Source organism: Nilaparvata lugens, chromosome 2, assembly GCF_014356525.2.
Source record: "Nilaparvata lugens isolate BPH chromosome 2, ASM1435652v1, whole genome shotgun sequence".
In the NCBI taxonomy this organism is placed as follows: Eukaryota; Metazoa; Arthropoda; class Insecta; order Hemiptera; family Delphacidae; genus Nilaparvata; species Nilaparvata lugens.
In genome coordinates, this window is record NC_052505.1 from 33,254,244 (window position 1) to 33,273,389 (window position 19,146).

Consider the following 19,146-nt stretch of genomic DNA (forward strand, 5'->3'; position numbering starts at 1 on the left):
TCCAACTTGTAGACCAACAGCCAATTTTGGATCCGATATCGGACTGTGAGTGGAAGTCTATGCGGACGAGTTGGATCATCCACATTCCAACACGAAGGTCCGACATCCGACTTGTTATTGTTTTCTATTCTACTATAAAGTTAAATTCAACTTGAAAGTTTTGGTTGGAGAGCAAGCAACTTCGTAGTTGGAAAACAAGTCGGAGTGTGAGTGGTGGAAACTATCCTACTAATAGTTAGTCCAACAAGTTGGATAACAAATCGGACAGTGAATGACTGACTAGCTTTATCAATAAAATAGAATTTATAATACCTACTATTATAAATTATATATCAAGTGCATCATGATTTATGATCACGATTTTAATATTTTATCAGTTTACATTGATTTAAAAACTATAATGAGCTCAAAACTTTGGATTTTCTTTTTAAAAAATTCTCTTATTATAAAAATTTTCATTTTATGAAGCAAATCATTTAAAAAGTAAGGTAAATGAAACTCAAGAACATAGTTTAAATTCAGCACAATGATTCCGAAACATGAGAAACATAATCCGAAACTGAAACATATAGAATTTTGACTTTGAATTTAGTGTTGAAAATACACATAAGCAATACTACTAGAAATAATAACACATGTTGGATGATTATCGCACGTGTGTGCAATTGTTGGATTGCTAGCAAACCGGCACCCTTCATTGAACGCCGCCGCTCGCACTTTCTCCCGTTTCACCCCAAGTTGTGGCAGCAATGAATGCCGGTAGCGCTGTTCTTAGAACCACTTCAAACAGTCAGCATTGGCTGAATGGGGAGCATTAATGTTATTTATAAGGAATGTTGGCAGTTTGAAGTGAATCGCCGTCATTCTTGAAGTTGTTTCCGCAGAGAAGACAAAAGCGACGCGCGATACCATCTCCAAATGACAAGGGCCTCACTCAATCCCTTTCACTCATTTCTCCCCTTTTAATTATCGACACACTAGATTGCAGTGCCGTGCGGTGCGGTGTGTAGTGCATATGCCACATATTTCGCATCACCGGCCCCTCCCTACACATTCAATCCCTTTTTTATTTGGATGAGAATTCATGTAGTTTTACAGAGCCAGTACTTTGATAAAGTGAAAAACAATAAGTCTTAGCCAATCCAAATATTTTTAAAACATTGAGTTTTTCTATAATTAAATTTTGAACAGTTCATCTCAATTTAATTGATTATTTATGTATATTTTAAAATCGAAGTTCCTCTTTCTGTTATTAGTTATTTTGTTAGAAAATACCAACACTGACGTGAGATTTCTACTGTCATTTGAAAATACAAGTATAACTACATGTGTAGTACAAGTGTAAAATACATATTAATAATATTTGTTTTTGCTATTGTTAGTAGGAGGTCGTATACTATATTTTTCTTCTGTTCCGATTAATATTTTCAGTGATCAATCCTAATATATTATCAATCTTAAAGCAAATTAATAATTGATTTTTCATTTTTTGCAGTAGATTGGCGAGCTTTGATCCACAATGGGGAAGTTACTCTCCAAGATATTTGGAAACAAGGAGATGAGGATACTCATGCTTGGCCTAGACGCAGCCGGCAAAACCAGTATCCTTTCAAATGCTTCAAGCATATAATTAAACGTTGAAACAATATTTATTTGTGAAATAATATGTTGTACAATATTGTAGAGTTTTGAATCGATAGTTTATTCTTGTACTTGAACTAATTGCATTACATTACAATAAATTGTAATGAGGTCATAAGACCAAGAAATTGTATACAGGCCAATTGAAAGCTTCCACACTTTTTATTGATGGCATCAATATAAAGAGGATGGAAGCAGAGAAATTGGTCCGTACACAAGAAAAATACACGGTTGGGCAACGAAGTATGGAGGATTCGGTGATTTTGAATAGCTGTTACATAGGCTACTCATTTTTGAACGAAATTCAAATTTCCTTCATCCTGTAGCCTATGTACCTTGAATGATGCCATTTTTATAATTAGAGAGGGAGAAAAAATTGAACATCAATAATATTTGATATTATTTTTTTTTTAAACAACATTTGAAAAATGGCGTTCGTTTTTTTTACCAACATTCCTGTAGTCGTTGTGAGAAGTTGATAACAAAGTGCTGTGCAAGAGATAACCTTGCCTTATCTGCCGTGGAGGAACGTTGGTGGATTAAGATAGAGATTTTCTGTTTGTAATTGATTTTTATCAATCCCCTTAGTTATTTGAGAAAACGCTACTGTCATTTCAGATAGATATCTAACAATGCTGCGTGTTTTGCCAAAATTGAGAAGATGGCAAATCAACCTCAATATTCTGTATGGCTCCAGCGTTCCATATATCGAGAGAAGCTATGAAATGTCTAAGGCAGAACTTCCCTAGGCAGAAAAGAAGTTTTTTTCAATTCAAATAGGATCCCCTATCAAGCCTATTGTCAAACTATATTTGTAACAGAAATGTTAAGGTGTTCTCATACATATCCCTCACTCTGTATGTATTTTATTCCAGTCATTATTCATCAATATTCGTGAACAGCTACGCAACAGGTTGTCCACTCGTCTCGTCGTCACCTCGGCATTTTGGCCACAGGCGACAGATTGTCACCTAGTGAAAATATATCGCTCCCGACATGTTATCAACCTGTCTGCATGACAACTTCTACAGGTGACAACCATTCGGCACCGAACACGACCGAGTGTCTCCTTGCTCGCTCGCGTCAAGTTGTCAACTCATCTGTATGGAACCTTCTTGACCAGAATCAATAAAAAATAGTAACATAACCTAAAAGGAAATGTTTCAAAAAGGTTAAAGAGTAGTTTAGGGGGTTAGGCTTTTGCTTTTAAACATGGTGGTATTATTCAAAATGTTTTGATAGTTTCAGATAATAAGCACAGAAAACGAAAACGTCAACTGCTCATGCTCATTACTATGAATTATTGCTTGAAGATCCCCTTGTCACCTTCTTGAATAGTTTTGACTAGTAGGCCTAGTCGAGCCATTCTGAATAGGAGAAAGATATATACAGCTTTGTATAGTTTTTCTATCCTTGACAAGGGAAGATCAATTTTTTCTATTTTCAAAATATTTTCTTGATAATGATACAGTAATAATATTCATTTCACATATAAAAATGAAAATTTACTGTATATTGTTATCATTATAGTTGCCATAAAAAATACTCAAAATGTTTTTCAAATTTCTTGTTCGGAAATGTAAGTCATACACTTAAGTTGTACATGGTTGAATGTACGAAGAATAAATTTTATCTATATTTCTCATTCTCATTTACAAAATGAAGCCAAAATAAACTTGACGAAAGACGAGTACTGTAGTGATTATGTAAAGTCCAAGTCAAATTACACCAGACACCTCTTCACAGAAAATGTAGTAGAGATTGGTCTTTGCTCTTCTATTGTTTCACATAATATATCTATTGTAATCAGATTTTCACTTTATATACCAATTATAATTTATTGATTATATATCTATAAATCTATAACTATATCTTGTTTGATTGTCTCCTTAACCATGTATCTTCAGCTATTTTATACAAATTGAAATTAGGACAAAGTGTAACAACGATACCCACAGTAGGATTCAATGTAGAAACGGTTACCTATAAAAATGTTAAATTCAACGTATGGGTAAGTATCAATTTAATTTGATGACACTAAACAATACGACGTATTTCAGTTATTAATTCGGTTATGAAGAGAACCCCCATCTATACTGCATTAGCTCATGTTGAAAAATAATTTAATTGTGTCCAATTGAAATTGACATGAGCTTTTGAGATAAATACGATATTCAAATCCATTTATTGCCAACGACAAGTATAAAACAAGTATAGGCAACGTCATAAAAATCACAATCATTGTTATACTTGTACATAATACATAAATACCATCACAATGTATTGTTCTATTTCATAAGATACAATCTCAATTATAATCTGGAATGCTGAATTTTGTTCCACCATCCGTCACGAGAATGTTTCGTAGATACAATTTACTTACATTTAAAGATATGGATAGTGAAGTAAATTCACAATCAATGGAGAGGCCTTGGTCGAGTGCTTTAGACGCTGGCTTTGTAAACCAGAGGCCCCGGTCTCAAATTTCGGCGAGGACAGATATTTTTTCGGGCCACTCCAGTTTTTTGCATTGACACGTGAATCCGTCGGTCCCGTCTACCCAAAATCAATCTTTAAGTCATGACAGAGGCTCATCAATTGATGAGATGCGACCTCAAAACTGACTCCAGAGCTTTCCAGCCAGCCAGTACACTCGGCATTTACTTATTTACAATAAAAATACAGTATTATGTGTGTATGTCATTCATATGTGAATTCAATTGGTATATTTTATTTAAAAAATGGAATACTGTTTGAAAGCTACATACTACTCAATCTTGAGAATTATAGGAAGGGATAATTAGATTATGATTCAAGGGAAGAAACACAAGAATTTATTTAGACCATTTTTTAATACTCATAATGCTCGATTTTTGACTCTATCCTTATATTTCTATTCTATAAGAGTAACTTATACTTATCTTATGATAGTATTGGATTATCTCATTCAAGTTGACTGTCCGCATAATGTATATCAAAAATATCATTACATTGACTACAATGTAAAAGTAGAGTACAAAATTGCAGAAAAGAACAAATTTAAAAACCCCAAATCAATCTCTCTGTTCTTCATTTTTGGTTTGTACTCCCAACTTATACAACACAAGCCTAAAATATAGGTTATATGTATAAGTCACATTTTGAATTGAACGATCTAGGGCCATATGCATTACTTCAGTTTAAACGAAGATTGATTATCTGTTGGGTTAAATTTTGAATATAACAGACTATATTAAAAGCGTCCATAAGTAGATGGATGTAATCCCCGATTAGCGTTGAACCATACAGAAAAGATAGCATAAGAAGATATCCCATGCTTTAGGGCGTTTAAGTTCCAATTTTCACTATTAACTCGAGCCTATTGTCCTAGTATTTATTTTTTCGTGAAGCTACGTGACGCAGGTAGTCTCTTATACTGTGCCGTTCTTTCACTCTCACCCCGGCCAAAACAGTAATAATAGACAGTATTCGACAGTAATCGGCTTGAATGACCGTTAAATTAGAATCATAAGTAACATATCTATGCAAATTGTATCTTGTTCTATGAGTTACATTAATTCTTGAAAATGACCTTCTATGTTTATTGAAATCTTTAAATATGCTAAGCACATAGAGTTGACGGATTGACATGACTCTCAGTTCACTGAAAAATGCAATTTTTATATGGCTTTTATGATTATTTTTTGGATAATGAATAGTGGTAACAAAAGAGTGTCATAAGTACCTCCCCAAACCACCAAGCCATAATTTAACAGAGATTGTACAATCGCAAAATAAAGCATTCTCAACTTTGATAAATCAAGTATCGACCTCAACTTGAAAAAAATTAGGAGACAAACCTTAATTTAAGGCATATGTATTCAATATGCCTTCACTTGAATCCCTCCTCGATTATCAATCCCAAATATTTTATTTAACTAATCCTTCCAATCTCAGGACATCTGCAGGAAGCATCATCAAATAAATTACAATTTATATGCAATTTCTAGTATTTGTTAGTTTATTGTAGTGATATATTTCTTTCCATTTTCTATAATCAATTAAACGCATATGGAAGAGGTAGGTGGATTTGTCAATAGAGTTATTGATTCATTATAATATACAAATAATTGTTTGTCAGGACGTGGGAGGGCAGGACAAGATCCGGCCGCTGTGGCGACACTACTACACGGGCACGCAGGGCCTGATCTTCGTGGTGGACTGTGCCGACAGAGACCGCATCGACGAGGCGCGCCAGGAGTTGCATCGCATCATCAACGACCGCGAAATGCGAGACGCCATCATACTCATATTCGCCAACAAACAGGATCTGCCTGACGGTCAGTACCAATGCAATGCAATGCAATGCAATGCAATAATGCAATGCAATCAACGAGAAAATATAACATAAAAAGATACCACATAGAAATAGGGAATAGGTATAGGAAATTTATGTTCCAAATTTCGATGTTAACTCAAGCCGATAGTTCTAGTAGATATTTTTCGTGAAGCTATGTGACACTGGTAGTTTCTCATAATGTGCCGTTCTTAAACTCTCACCCGAATAAAACAGTAATAACAGATAGTAGTCGACAGTAATCAGCTTGAGTTAACAAAAAATTGCTTGAAATTTGGGACATAAACTACCGTACCTTTACCATCGGATATCTTCTTATGCTATCTTTTCTCTAAGGTAATATAGTGAGGTCCACTTTATGGTGGCAGTATTCATTAACATTGGTGTCAATTCGACAAATCAGATATTTCCATCCTTTTTTCTAAATCTGCAACGTTGTCAGATCGTTTTTAACAACGTAGAAATATAATTGATTAATAATAATTGATGATTAATATCAGCTTCGTCTCCTTATTTGTTTTTATTATTCACATAAGAATATCAACATAATTTAATTGTATGGGAAGATCTCTTCCAAACAAACTCCCTTACTTATGTCAAATATTGACAACATCAACGTCTTAGAGCTGCAACAAACGCGGACGAAACTGGTCTCTACCTTCAACGCGTACCTACCATGGCCAGTCGAGAGCGTTTAGCATGCTAAGTAGTGAGGAGCTACATCAAAGATTTGTTGTCTGCTTGTAATGATGCCTATTGATGTCTGATTTCTTGTCTGCTTGTAATGATGTCTATTGATGTCTGATTTGTTGTCTGCTTGTAATGATGTCTATTGATGTCTGATTTGTTGTCTGCTTGTAATGATGCCTATTGATGTCTGATTTGTTGTCTGCTTGTGATGTTAGAAGGTGGAGACAAGTGGCTTGGGTGGCGGAGTTCGACATCTTTTTCCTCGGAATCAAGCAGAGGCCTTTCTGCTTGAACTGGCAATCGTCTTCTTCGTCATCTGACAGGATTTGCAGTTTATTTTCTTCTCTAAGTATCAGGTGATGTTGGGAGGTCAAACGGCAGGTATGACCATTCCAATGAAGCGGGATAGATTGCAGGTGGAATAATGAAATAGTTGAATTTTTCTTCTTTATTGGTATTTTGAGGGTAACCAATAGTTCGTTGTCGGATTTTCTGCAGGATGTTAGTTTCAAGTTTCGAATTTTATCGTTGTCTTTTGTTGATATGGTGAAGTTTCTCTTGTTTATTTTCTTTTCGAGTTCTTGAAGTCGATTGTTTAGGTCTTCTTTTGAAATGACGTGATGAGAAAGTTGTTGATTGTAGCATCTCATGTCGATTTCATTGTAGTTGTTAGATAGAGTCATCATATACATGAAAATAGTAGTCCTCAGTTGTGTTTTCAGTACATCGGTTGTAGTATTCCCTTTCTGAAACTTATTCTGTTGGGTGAATGATTCTTGCCAAAGAATAAGGTCATGCTTCATGTTGTTCAATACTTTCTTCACGTTCTCTGCCATGCCGTTCATCTTGCGTGTGTTGTCTATCAATTCGACATGTTCAGCGTGAACGAAGTCTTGAAGATTACTGAGATGAGAAGTGATGTCGGTTTCGGTTTTCACGTATGCGCCCAATTCTTCGTCGGTAGCTACTCCGCAACACCAGTTTAGGACCGCCCCGATCGTATCGATAGAGCGTTCGCGGCGTGGTAGTCGATTTTCGCTCTCAGCTGGAGTGTTGTCGTCATCGCTGCCAATGTAAATGCCGTCTTGTAGTTGTAGAAGTTGCAGCTCCGTTCGATGAATCTGATCAAATACTGCACACTCCGATGAGGAAGGGAAAGGACATGAGTCAATTTTTAAAGGAGTACTCAGAAGGTTCCTCATAACAAATAAAGGATTTGACCTAGGAATACTGAATGTTATTGGAACTGTGGACTCGTAAAATACTACATTGTGAATTTCTTTAAATAGAGCTCCGTGAAAAAGAGAAATTTCTTGAGACAATACCGTACAACATATTTCTACAAATGCTAAGGAACAAAGTATTATGGTATTCATTTTAAAAATATTATATCAGTTAGTACTCTATATTAATCTATCAATGAACAGTTCGTATAAGATATCAATTTTATAAACAATAATTACTAGTAAAATCCCCAAAAACCCTACAAATAGATTATGTAATGGTCAAATTAATAGCTATTTCTTATATTCCAATCGTAATCACCTACTGGAATTGATTATTTCATTAACATCAATACAGATAATATTGTTATTAAAATATACGTTTTCACATAAATAATCTTATAAATAAATAAATTATTATATCAAGAATCATCCGTTTCTGAAAAAGAGAAACATTTTATTACATACGAGTCAAGAAAATAATATTCAAGCATAAATCGTATTTGATGATTTTCAAATAGCATTCATTCATAAACAAAAACGTGAGAACAATTCACATCTTTTAATAATGAATCATCGTTAGAATGTCTAGTAAAATTGTCTATCAGAGCTCAATTATATTTCATTGTTTCATCGAAGTAGAAATCCAATCAATTAATTGATTGACAAATAATAAAAATTATGTAGTTCTATTACACTTGATAAATTTTATACAGCAATGGCCTTCAGGCCGTCTGCCAGGAGTTGACTACTATTAGATTCTACAAAAATAATTAATTATGTAATTAAGTCAGGAGAAAGATTGCATTATCAAGTGTTGAACTCCTCAATCAGGTGAGATCGGTACCTCCAGGCTATTCTTATGAATTTTATCAATTTCTCCCAGCTCTCCCCGTTCAATACATCAATAACCTGTCGCTCGTTTAGCTCTCGCATTCCCCATATACTAAATCTGAACTCCGACAAAACTGAACACTTACCCAAGAAATGGATGATATCTTCATTTTGTCCGCTGTTGCACATCGAGCATAGCAGCTGACGACCCTCCCTTCCCACTCCATAATTTAGAGGCCATAGTGCTGCTCTTGACTTGACTATCATGGCTATTTCTGCTCTATTTAGGTTGGCATGAATATAATCGTTGTCTCCCAAATCGTGCTTCAATTTCACATATATGTCATGGATTGTAGCCCTTCCCGCTCTCTCCCAGCATTTATTCCGAAACTCTTGAATCATACATTCCCGGAGCCTCTCCAATTCCGCAGCTCGATCGAGAACACTAATAGGACATACACCCACCTCACATTGGTATCTGTTGTTAAGAATCCTCCATTCCTTGAACCAACCCATGTTTCTTTCAATCATTATTTCCGCCAGAAAACGTGTCAGTCGTAATGTTGGCAGCCCTAATACTTTAAGAATATATTTATAGTGCATCTTGAAAGTGTAAAAGAATAGCAGATCCCTCCTTGTCTCCAAATACAGAATGTAATTGGGGGTGCTGCGAGGCAGAGAGAATAATCTTTTCATGAAATACCTCTGAAAAATCTCCAACCCCTCAAACATTTCAATACCCCAGACTTGCGCGCTGTAACTGACAACTGTTCGCAGAGCTGCGTCAAAAACCTCCCACTTTGCCTTCACTGGAATTATATTATTAGTAATGACACTACTCCACACAGAATTAAGTCCACATTTAGCGGCTGTCACTCTTTCGGCAATATGTGTTCGGAACTTCATAGTGGACGTAAAAGTCACTCCTAGATATTTGTAAGAGTTGACAACTTCAATTTTCTCTTCTCCCCAATACCACTCCTCGTGCCCCGCCAATCTTCCCCCTTTTCGGAAAACCATGATTTTAGATTTATCCATATTTATATTTATTCCCCATTCTTCACAGTAGCACTTTAGTCTATTCATCATTCTCTGCAAGGATTTGGGCGCATCTGCCAACATCACCAGATCATCCGCATATAGCAATCCTCTAACGTTTCTGTCACGAATCCATAGCCCTTCACCAACATATTCCAACAAATCATTAATAAATAACGAGAAGAGCATGGGTGACAATAAACAACCCTGTCTCAAGCCACAAAATGTCTCAAACTCGCCAGTAAGCCCATTCGATGTGCACACTGCAGATCGCGTACATTTATATAATTCTTGTGTCATCTTGATCAGTTTCGAAGGTACTCCCATTTCATGCAACTTATACCAGAGAGCCCTTCTATCTATAACGTCAAATGCAGATTTGAAATCCACGTACATGCAATACACTCTACTTCTTCTTTTTGCTGTTTTCAATGCGACTATACTTCTCAAGTTGAAAATATTATCTACCGTTGAATACCCCTTTCTAAAACCAGCTTGACTCTCTGTTAATACGCTATTTTGGCTCACCCATTTCTCGAATCGCCTCAGTAATATCCCCGCAAACACTTTTACTCCTGCATCTATGAATGTTATACCTCGATAATTCTGAACTAGCGCAATGTCCCCTTTCTTATGTATAGGGAAAATGATAGCTTTTCCAAAACAGGCCGGCAGTTGCCCGAACCCAATAGCGCTGTTAAAAATTCCAAGCAATACATCTACGAAACATTGTGGGGCGTATTTGAAAAATTCTCCTGGTATGCCGTCCACTCCTGTCGCTTTCGCATCTTTCAACTTTTTCAAAACTGCCACTATTTCGGAACGGCTTATCTCAGCGTCATAAATATGATCTTGCCAACAAGGTTCAGCATACAAGATAGTCTTCGCCCTCCCCTCTAAAGCCAACAGACCTTGAAAATGCATCACCCACTCCTCCGCTGTTATATCCACTGAAAACTTATATGTACTCCGTTTGAAAATTTTAACAAGCTTCCAAAATTCTGTTGTATCCCTTATTGCTTTGAATTTATTCCCAATGCTCTCGTAATAATCCTTCTTTTTCTGTGTACACATAGTTTTATATGCTTTGTTTGCACTTATGTACATGTTTCTAGTCCATTCATTATTACAAGTTCTAAACAGCTGCAAATTAGCAAAACTTTTATCTCTAGCTTTTCTACAGTCCCAATCAAACCATATATTTTTACAAATTTTGGAATTTCTCTTTTTATCAATCGCCTGTCTGCCAGCAGCCTCATGTATCATCTTCAATAAATTAGACCAACTATTATCTACATCCCCCTCAGAGTTGAAATCTCTACATCTCACCTCCAGCTCATTTTTGTAAATATCCGCGTTTTCCTTTTTCCATTTTAATTTCGACTGTGGCTTGAGTATCTGATTGGGCTGGTCTTTTATCCTAAGCTTTAACCGTAGAGTAATTGGCATATGATCAGAGAAAATGCAACTGCTCACCATGAAATCATGTATCTTTCCCAATAAGCTTGCTGATACTAAACACAGATCAATAACTGAACACCCCATAGCTCCAATAAAAGTATACTCTCCTTCCCAATCACCCTTCATTCTACCGTTCAACACCGTCAAACCAAATTCATCACACATATTCATAATCATACGCCCTCTTGCATTAACAACCTTATCCTTTGAGCATCTAATCGACTCGATTCCCCAATCACTCTCTATAAGTTCGACAGGAAGAACCTGTCCCTCCCCTATCCTACCGTTGAAATCCCCCATAATTATCATTTCTATTTCATTATCACATGCTTCCAATAAACTACACATTCCATTGTAATCAGCTTCCCATGAAGAGCTACTGACAAAATAACTTGGAACCAAATATAAAGACCTATCTCTTTCAACGGTCATTGTTATTATCTGCATCCCATTTACTTTAAGAAAATTGCATTCTCCTTTCCTAGCTTTTTTAAATCCTAACAAAATTCCCCCACTCGCCCTATCAAAATGCCTCTCTCTTCGGCTGATACCCATTCAAGATTGTAATTTGAAAAATAATTTATATATTTACAGAAGTCTTTCACTTCCACGAAAGTTTCTATCAAAAAAAATATATCATAACTTTGAACAAAATCAATAAAACCTGGTATCTGGCACTTACCTCTCAAGCCTGCAACATTATAAGCTAGAATTTTATAGTCATTATCATTTTCCTGCACCTGACAGACACATTTTTCCTATTCATCATTTCTAGCGTCTTTTGCAATGTCTTCTAAAATTTTTGAAAAATCGTAGTTGAACATCTCTTTTAATTTTTGTACACCGTCCTGTTGGCCACAGTGAAGCCACATCTCTCCAGTCAAGGCGAACGAGACTCCCTCGACGATGAGTTTGTCAGCGACGATTGACATCCGTGTCTGGCCGACGACTTGCGCGATCTCCTTCTTCAGACGCGCCAGCTTTCCCCGCTTCCTCCTCGTCTCCTCACAGAAATCTCGGTGCACTATGTAGCCGGTGCCTCTCAGTGTTTTCACTCGACTGAAGATACTTGCGACGTCTTCGTCTCTAGGGATATGGGCGATGAGAGGTGCATTGTTCCTTTTTGGTCCTAGTACATGGGTTCTATTGATAATAATCTCTTTACTGCATTTCAAAACATCTTTACAGAATCCCGCCACAATTTTTCCGCAGTCTTCATTGGAATTATATTGGAGTCCTTTGAATATTACATTATTCCTCCTAGAACGATCTTCTATATTATTCACTCTTTCACCCACTTGAACTATTTTCCTCTTCAGATGCTCAACTTCCTCTTTGAGTTCAGCATTTTCCTTCACAAGCCTTTGAATTTCTTTCGTTAAGCCATCCATATCTTCTTTATTTGCTAAAACCTTTAGCTTTTCATCAAGAAGTTTTCCAATAATTTCCGTCATATCATCAAGCATTCCTTGCTTTTCGGCGCTTGCTACCGTCGCCCTCTTTGCGGCATTTGGCTCACTCTCCGGTGATGAACGATCTCGCTTATCCCCTCTACCCGCTGACAAGAACCTATCCATGTATAACTGTTTGAATGTGATAACAAATTGATACGAAACGAGAATTTAGTTCTTGACCTATATCACAGTTAAACACTTGGGCGTTCAACAGGTGTTAGAGATGCATTTATCTATCTCGCGATAAGGATGATTGAAGCAAAGGGTGAGTTTACGTAATGCACCAGTCAAGGTCGTCGCAGCACAGTTATTATCTGTTCCTTCCTCGATTCACTCGCAAGTCCAATTTTGCCCCGATCAGCTGTTGTTTGATGAATTCAATTCTGATCGCTTGAAGTTGAATCACAGTTAGGTTAACCGAAACTCGAAAGAGGATTTCTAAATTGTTTACTCAAAAAACTCTATTGAAGTTATGAATCCCGTCTCACCATACCAAGCACTGCACACTCGACACCGTAATTCACAGTTTTTGTTGAAGATAGTTTAATAATTCACGTAAGTACACAGAGCTATTCTCAAACTTGTTTACCAGTACATGGCAGGCGTGCCAACCCCCTACTCCCAACTTATACAACACAAGCCTAAAATATAGGTTATGTGTATAAGTCACATTTTGAATTGAACGATCTAGGGCCATATGCATTACTTCAGTTTAAACGAAGATTGATTATCTGTTGGGTTAAATTTTGAATATAACAGACTATATTAAAAGCGTCCATAAGTAGATGGATGTAATCCCCGATTAGCGTTGAACCATAGAGAAAAGATAGCATAAGAAGATATCCCATGCTGTAGGGCGTTTAAGTTCCAATTTTCACTATTAACTCGAGCCTATTGTCCTAGTATTTATTTTTCGTGAAGCTACGTGACGTAGGTAGTCTCTTATACTGTGCCGTTCTTTCACTCTCACCCGGCCAAAACAGTAATAATAGACAGTATTCGACAGTAATCGGCTTGAATGACCGTTAAATTAGAATCATAAGTAACATATCTATGCAAATTGTATCTTGTTCTATGAGTTACATTAATTCTTGAAAATGACCTTCTATGTTTATTTAAATCTTTAAATATGCTAAGCACATGGAGTTGACGGATTGACATGACTCTCAGTTCACTGAAAAATGCAATTTTTATATGGCTTTTATGATTATTTTCTGGATAATGAATAGTGGTAACAAAAGAGTGTCATAAGTACCTCCCCAAACCACCAAGCCATAATTTAACAGAGATTGTACAATCGCAAAATAAAGCATTCTCAACTTTGATAAATCAAGTATCGACCTCAACTTGAAAAAAATTAGGAGACAAACCTTAATTTAAGGCATATGTATTCAATATGCCTCCTCCACTTGAATCCCTCCTCGATTATCAATCCCAAATATTTTATTTGACTAATCTTTCCAATCTCAGGACATCTGCAGGAAGCATCATCAAATAAATTACAATTTATATGCAATTTCTAGTCTTTGTTAGTTTATTGTAGTGATATATTTCTTTCCATTTTCTATAATCAATTAAACGCATATGGAAGAGGTAGGTGGATTTGTCAATAGAGTTATTGATTCATTATAATATACAAATAATTGTTTGTCAGGACGTGGGAGGGCAGGACAAGATCCGGCCGCTGTGGCGACACTACTACACGGGCACGCAGGGCCTGATCTTCGTGGTGGACTGTGCCGACAGAGACCGCATCGACGAGGCGCGCCAGGAGTTGCATCGCATCATCAACGACCGCGAAATGCGAGACGCCATCATACTCATATTCGCCAACAAACAGGATCTGCCTGACGGTCAGTACCAATGCAATGCAATGCAATGCAATGCAATAATGCAATGCAATCAACGAGAAAATATAACATAAAAAGATACCACATAGAAATAGGGAATAGGTATAGGAAATTTATGTTCCAAATTTCGATGTTAACTCAAGCCGATAGTTCTAGTAGATATTTTTCGTGAAGCTATGTGACACTGGTAGTTTCTCATAATGTGCCGTTCTTAAACTCTCACCCGAATAAAACAGTAATAACAGATAGTAGTCGACAGTAATCAGCTTGAGTTAACAAAAAATTGCTTGAAATTTGGGACATAAACTACCGTACCTTTACCATCGGATATCTTCTTATGCTATCTTTTCTCTAAGGTAATATAGTGAGGTCCACTTTATGGTGGCAGTATTCATTAACATTGGTGTCAATTCGACAAATCAGATATTTCCATCCTTTTTTCTAAATCTGCAACGTTGTCAGATCGTTTTTAACAACGTAGAAATATAATTGATTAATAATAATTGATAATTAATATCAGCTTCGTCTCCTTATTTGTTTTTATTATTCACATAAGAATATCAACATAATTTAATTGTATGGGTAGATCTCTTCCAAACAAACTCCCTTACTTATGTCAAATATTGACAACATCAACGTCTTAGAGCTGCAACAAACGCGGACGAAACTGGTCTCTACCTTCAACGCGTACCTACCATGGCCAGTCGAGAGCGTTTAGCATGCTAAGTAGTGAGGAGCTACATCAAAGATTTGTTGTCTGCTTGTAATGATGCCTATTGATGTCTGATTTCTTGTCTGCTTGTAATGATGCCTATTGATGTCTGATTTGTTGTCTGCTTGTAATGATGCCTATTGATGTCTGATTTGTTGTCTGCTTGTAATGATGCCTATTGATGTCTGATTTGTTGTCTGCTTGTAATGATGTCTATTGATGTCTGATTTGTTGTCTGCTTGCTGGAGATGTTGGCAGTTGTAGCGAGTAGCTCTCATCCTGAACAAGGGTTTATTCTTTCAATTAAAATAATGGACCAGTTGATACTTCATCAGATATACCGTTATCAGCTTTCCTCTAGAAGTCAATGACAAGGCAGAGAATCGGCAACGCTGTTCTCCCATCTCTCTCCACTGCCATTGTAAAGTAGACCTCACTATAGGTAGTAGGTATCAGCTAGTGGCAGTAACAAAGAAAAAGCATAGGCGGCAAATAGCTTGGAATAGGGTGCGCTGAGTTTATTTATTGATTTCAAACTGGTATTCTACATATTGTAGCACTTGAGCTGTGTATCTTCAAACAAGGGGCACTAGGGGACCTTTGTTTTGTGTTATATTTTATCTTGTTTCTAGCTATAGATGGGAAGCAGGCTATGTGCCCCTCAGAGATTGTCGTGAAGTTTTGAATCTCCATGTATAGAAACATGTAGTAGAGATTTATTAATGGATCTCCTTAGCAGTTGAAAAGTGCAAAATATTGATTATAAGATGATTTAAAGCTGAACATCGACTGCAATCACTTTTTATTGCAGTATGATGTCAATAGCGCAGTTAGATAGTTCAGTAACAGTGAGCTTCAGTTGAATTTTATAATGTTTAAGAGCACAGCATTCTCTAGGAAGGCAATGGGCAATATGAATAAAGTTGAGCATTTGCTTATACTTCTAAAATATGGACCATATGCTTCATTTTCTATGAATAAACGTGACCAAAACCTTTTGCTCACGCTCATCAAAAAAATAGTTCGAGCATTTGCTCAAAAGTAAAAGCTTATGCTCAAAATTGTATGAATAAACTAGAGCATTTGCTCAACTTTTGAAGCAAATGCTTCAAAAAGGTGAGTCTAGTATGGACCAGCTTTTCACCTTTTGCTCATAGTAAAATGGCTCAACTAATTCGTGTAGTTGAGAACTATAAAACTCTTTTTACATTCAACCATGATATAATATCACCATTATTCCTAAAATAAATACAAAAGATACCTATCCGATATAAAGATAGTCATCACGGAATAGGAAATAGGCATTTAAGAAGATGAGAGTGAAGACGATTTTAAGAAGGCTGTTGAGATTATAAGATTATGCTGAAGATTATTATAGAATTTACATTTTTTCACGCTATTATTTCAAAATTCATAACTCAACTAACTTGAAACTCAATTTATGGATAGAGAACAGAGTAGACGTCCAAACTCAAGCGGTGTCTATACTTGCATATTTTAGCGCTTACGTGAGTTATAAAAACAAAGCAAGGTCACAAAGGCGAATCACCTGATGAAAAATCTTTAAAATACGTGAGCATTTGCTCCAGAGTTCAGGAGCATAAGGTAAGAGTATAAAGTAAAGCTTATTCATATAGGAAAAATGAGCAAATGCTTATGCTTCTACCTTATGCTCTATTATCTACCATGCTCATGAGCATATGCTCTGATTTTATTCATATGGCCCATTGTGTATGAATGTTCTTTCCAAAGTTCATTACATTCATCTCGGTCTCTGTTCGTTTCAACGTTCCATGCACTCATTTAGAACTGCATCTATTTTGCTTGTATGAACAAAACGGACCCAAACAGAGGAATAGTACTCACCAGAACTCTAAAGAAGTGCCAGGATTGATGCTTTGAGAGCCCTCATGCCTCATATCACACCCCAGGTTGTTCGGATAATCTACTGATTATATCCAGTCTGATTATATCCAGCCTACCAAATGCTGGAGATAGATAAGAGCTGTATCAAGTCTTACTCCCAAGGTATCGAGGTGCATCCTGGTGGGAGACTGTTTCATTACTGAAAATCGATTCAATCGAGATTAAAACCGCTGATGCATTCTTGGAAGGGTTTGACCTCAAGACCCACTGCTTCAAGTAGTTTGCCATGACAATTCTAACAATATTATACAAATAAGTTTATAATAGGCATTATCAGTTGAACAAAGTTCAGTCTGTATTTAAAGCTAACTAGTGATTTAGAAGCTCCGCTTTTGAACTACTAACCTGATATCCTGTACTTGAATAGATGTGTGAGACTCTCTTGCAGGTGAGTTCTGTAGAGATTGAAGTGAAGAATGGGGGCTAGGACTGACCTTTAGGAAGACCATTATAGAGCATGGAGCTGATTTTTCCACATGCATGTATGATCTGATAGCATAGATCTAAAGAGGTTTTCTATTTTCTTCATCGAGATAGAGTAGATCTGGAGACACTACTAATATTGAGAAGTCAGTGTTTCGACTAATTCGGCAAAGGACGAAGCGCGAGTCAATAAAAAATTAAATGTATAGTAATAATAATTCAATTTAAAAAATGTTCTTCACATAAGAATTGACATAAAAATGATAATAATTGAAATGAGCAATTTGAAGACCAAAAACTAATAACGAAAATACATTGTAATAATAGAAACAAATACAATGTAAATACAATACTAACTTCTATTGTAAAAAATAAAATTACAAATACAACAAAGGGGTTCAAATGCGAAGCAAGAGTACTAGAGAGAGAACTAGTGAAAAATATTTAATCATGGCCAGGAAAGTAGTGTGTATGTCACACCAGATTTTATATTTCACTAGTCCATAACAATGTTGGCTCTGATTAGTGGAATTGGTTCTCAAGAGCTATGTACTAATTAATAATAATTTTAAAAGTGTAATGTACTAGATACTATTTTAATTTCATTTAAACTTTTTTTCAATAATTATCAATTTGAATTTCATAAATTGAAAATTATTTCAACTTTAATTTGAAGTGAAACCTTGTATTGATTGGTACTACACTGAGTGCCAACCTCTGCAAACATATTCGGTACGTGGTTGCCATGGCAACTTTCAAGAAAAGGTGTATCTTTTTCTTGATATCAATGGCTTCCTTGAATCTCGGAACCTTTGTCAATTTGAAAAGTAGGCCTCCTCTCCACTCTGAGACATATGCAGAGCTGAAGTCTAAGAACACTACTCCAGACTTTTGGGTCTTTCAAATCCATGCTCTATGTAGATAACCACAGTACTTGCACTTGCATCTAAAACTGAGATCTATCTTAAGATCAACTGTTTTATGATGATACTCTAAGATAACGGGCTAAAGTATGAATGTAGTATGCAACAACTACCTACTTGTCCTATTATATGGGCCAGAACTTAATGACAAGCTTTATTTAAAATCTACTTTACAAGAATTTTTTACTCAGTATGTTACTCAGCCAGCTGTTGTGGAATTCGGGCAGTATACAGAGGTATCTGCAGTCTAACCTATACTATTATTTCCTGTCTGCACAGGATGGATATAAAATATAATATTCATAAGTTAGAATTTAAAATTCTTAACCTTATAAGACTTAATGTATTGAATGGTTCTTTATAGCAGGAAATAAGCATGTTCCAATAACTTCAATTAGTTAGTTATTGCATATTACATTCATACTTAAGCCAATATCTTATAGTATCCATCATAAAACAACTGATCTTAAGATGGATCTCAGTTTCAGATAAGAAATTTTCCACTATTAAGCTATTTTAATTATCAACCCCCAAATAGGTTGAGTATCGGAGTTATGATTCAGTAGTCTGTGATTTATCCTGTAAAGCTCAATCCAAATAACCCATAAAGTTTATATTCTAGTTCAAATTTATTT

General features: G+C 36.0%; 1 protein-coding gene across 5 annotated transcripts in view; it reads left to right on the top strand.

Moving 5' to 3' along the window:
- LOC111046741 (ADP-ribosylation factor 6) overlaps nucleotides 1-19,146 on the top strand; it is a 43,049-nt gene that overhangs the window by 21,625 nt on the left and 2,278 nt on the right. For 2 of the 5 annotated variants that reach the window (XM_022332358.2, XM_022332359.2), the window contains exons 3-5: nucleotides 1,496-1,601; nucleotides 3,549-3,652; nucleotides 5,762-5,960. In XM_022332358.2, coding sequence (XP_022188050.1) covers nucleotides 1,520-1,601; nucleotides 3,549-3,652; nucleotides 5,762-5,960 — 385 coding nt within the window. In that variant the 5' untranslated portion in view covers nucleotides 1,496-1,519. Of the gene's footprint in view, nucleotides 1-1,495; nucleotides 1,602-3,548; nucleotides 3,653-5,761; nucleotides 6,047-19,146 lie in introns of those variants that run through there. The other 3 variants (XM_039421057.1, XM_022332360.2, XM_039421058.1) reach the window with 2 other exon arrangements.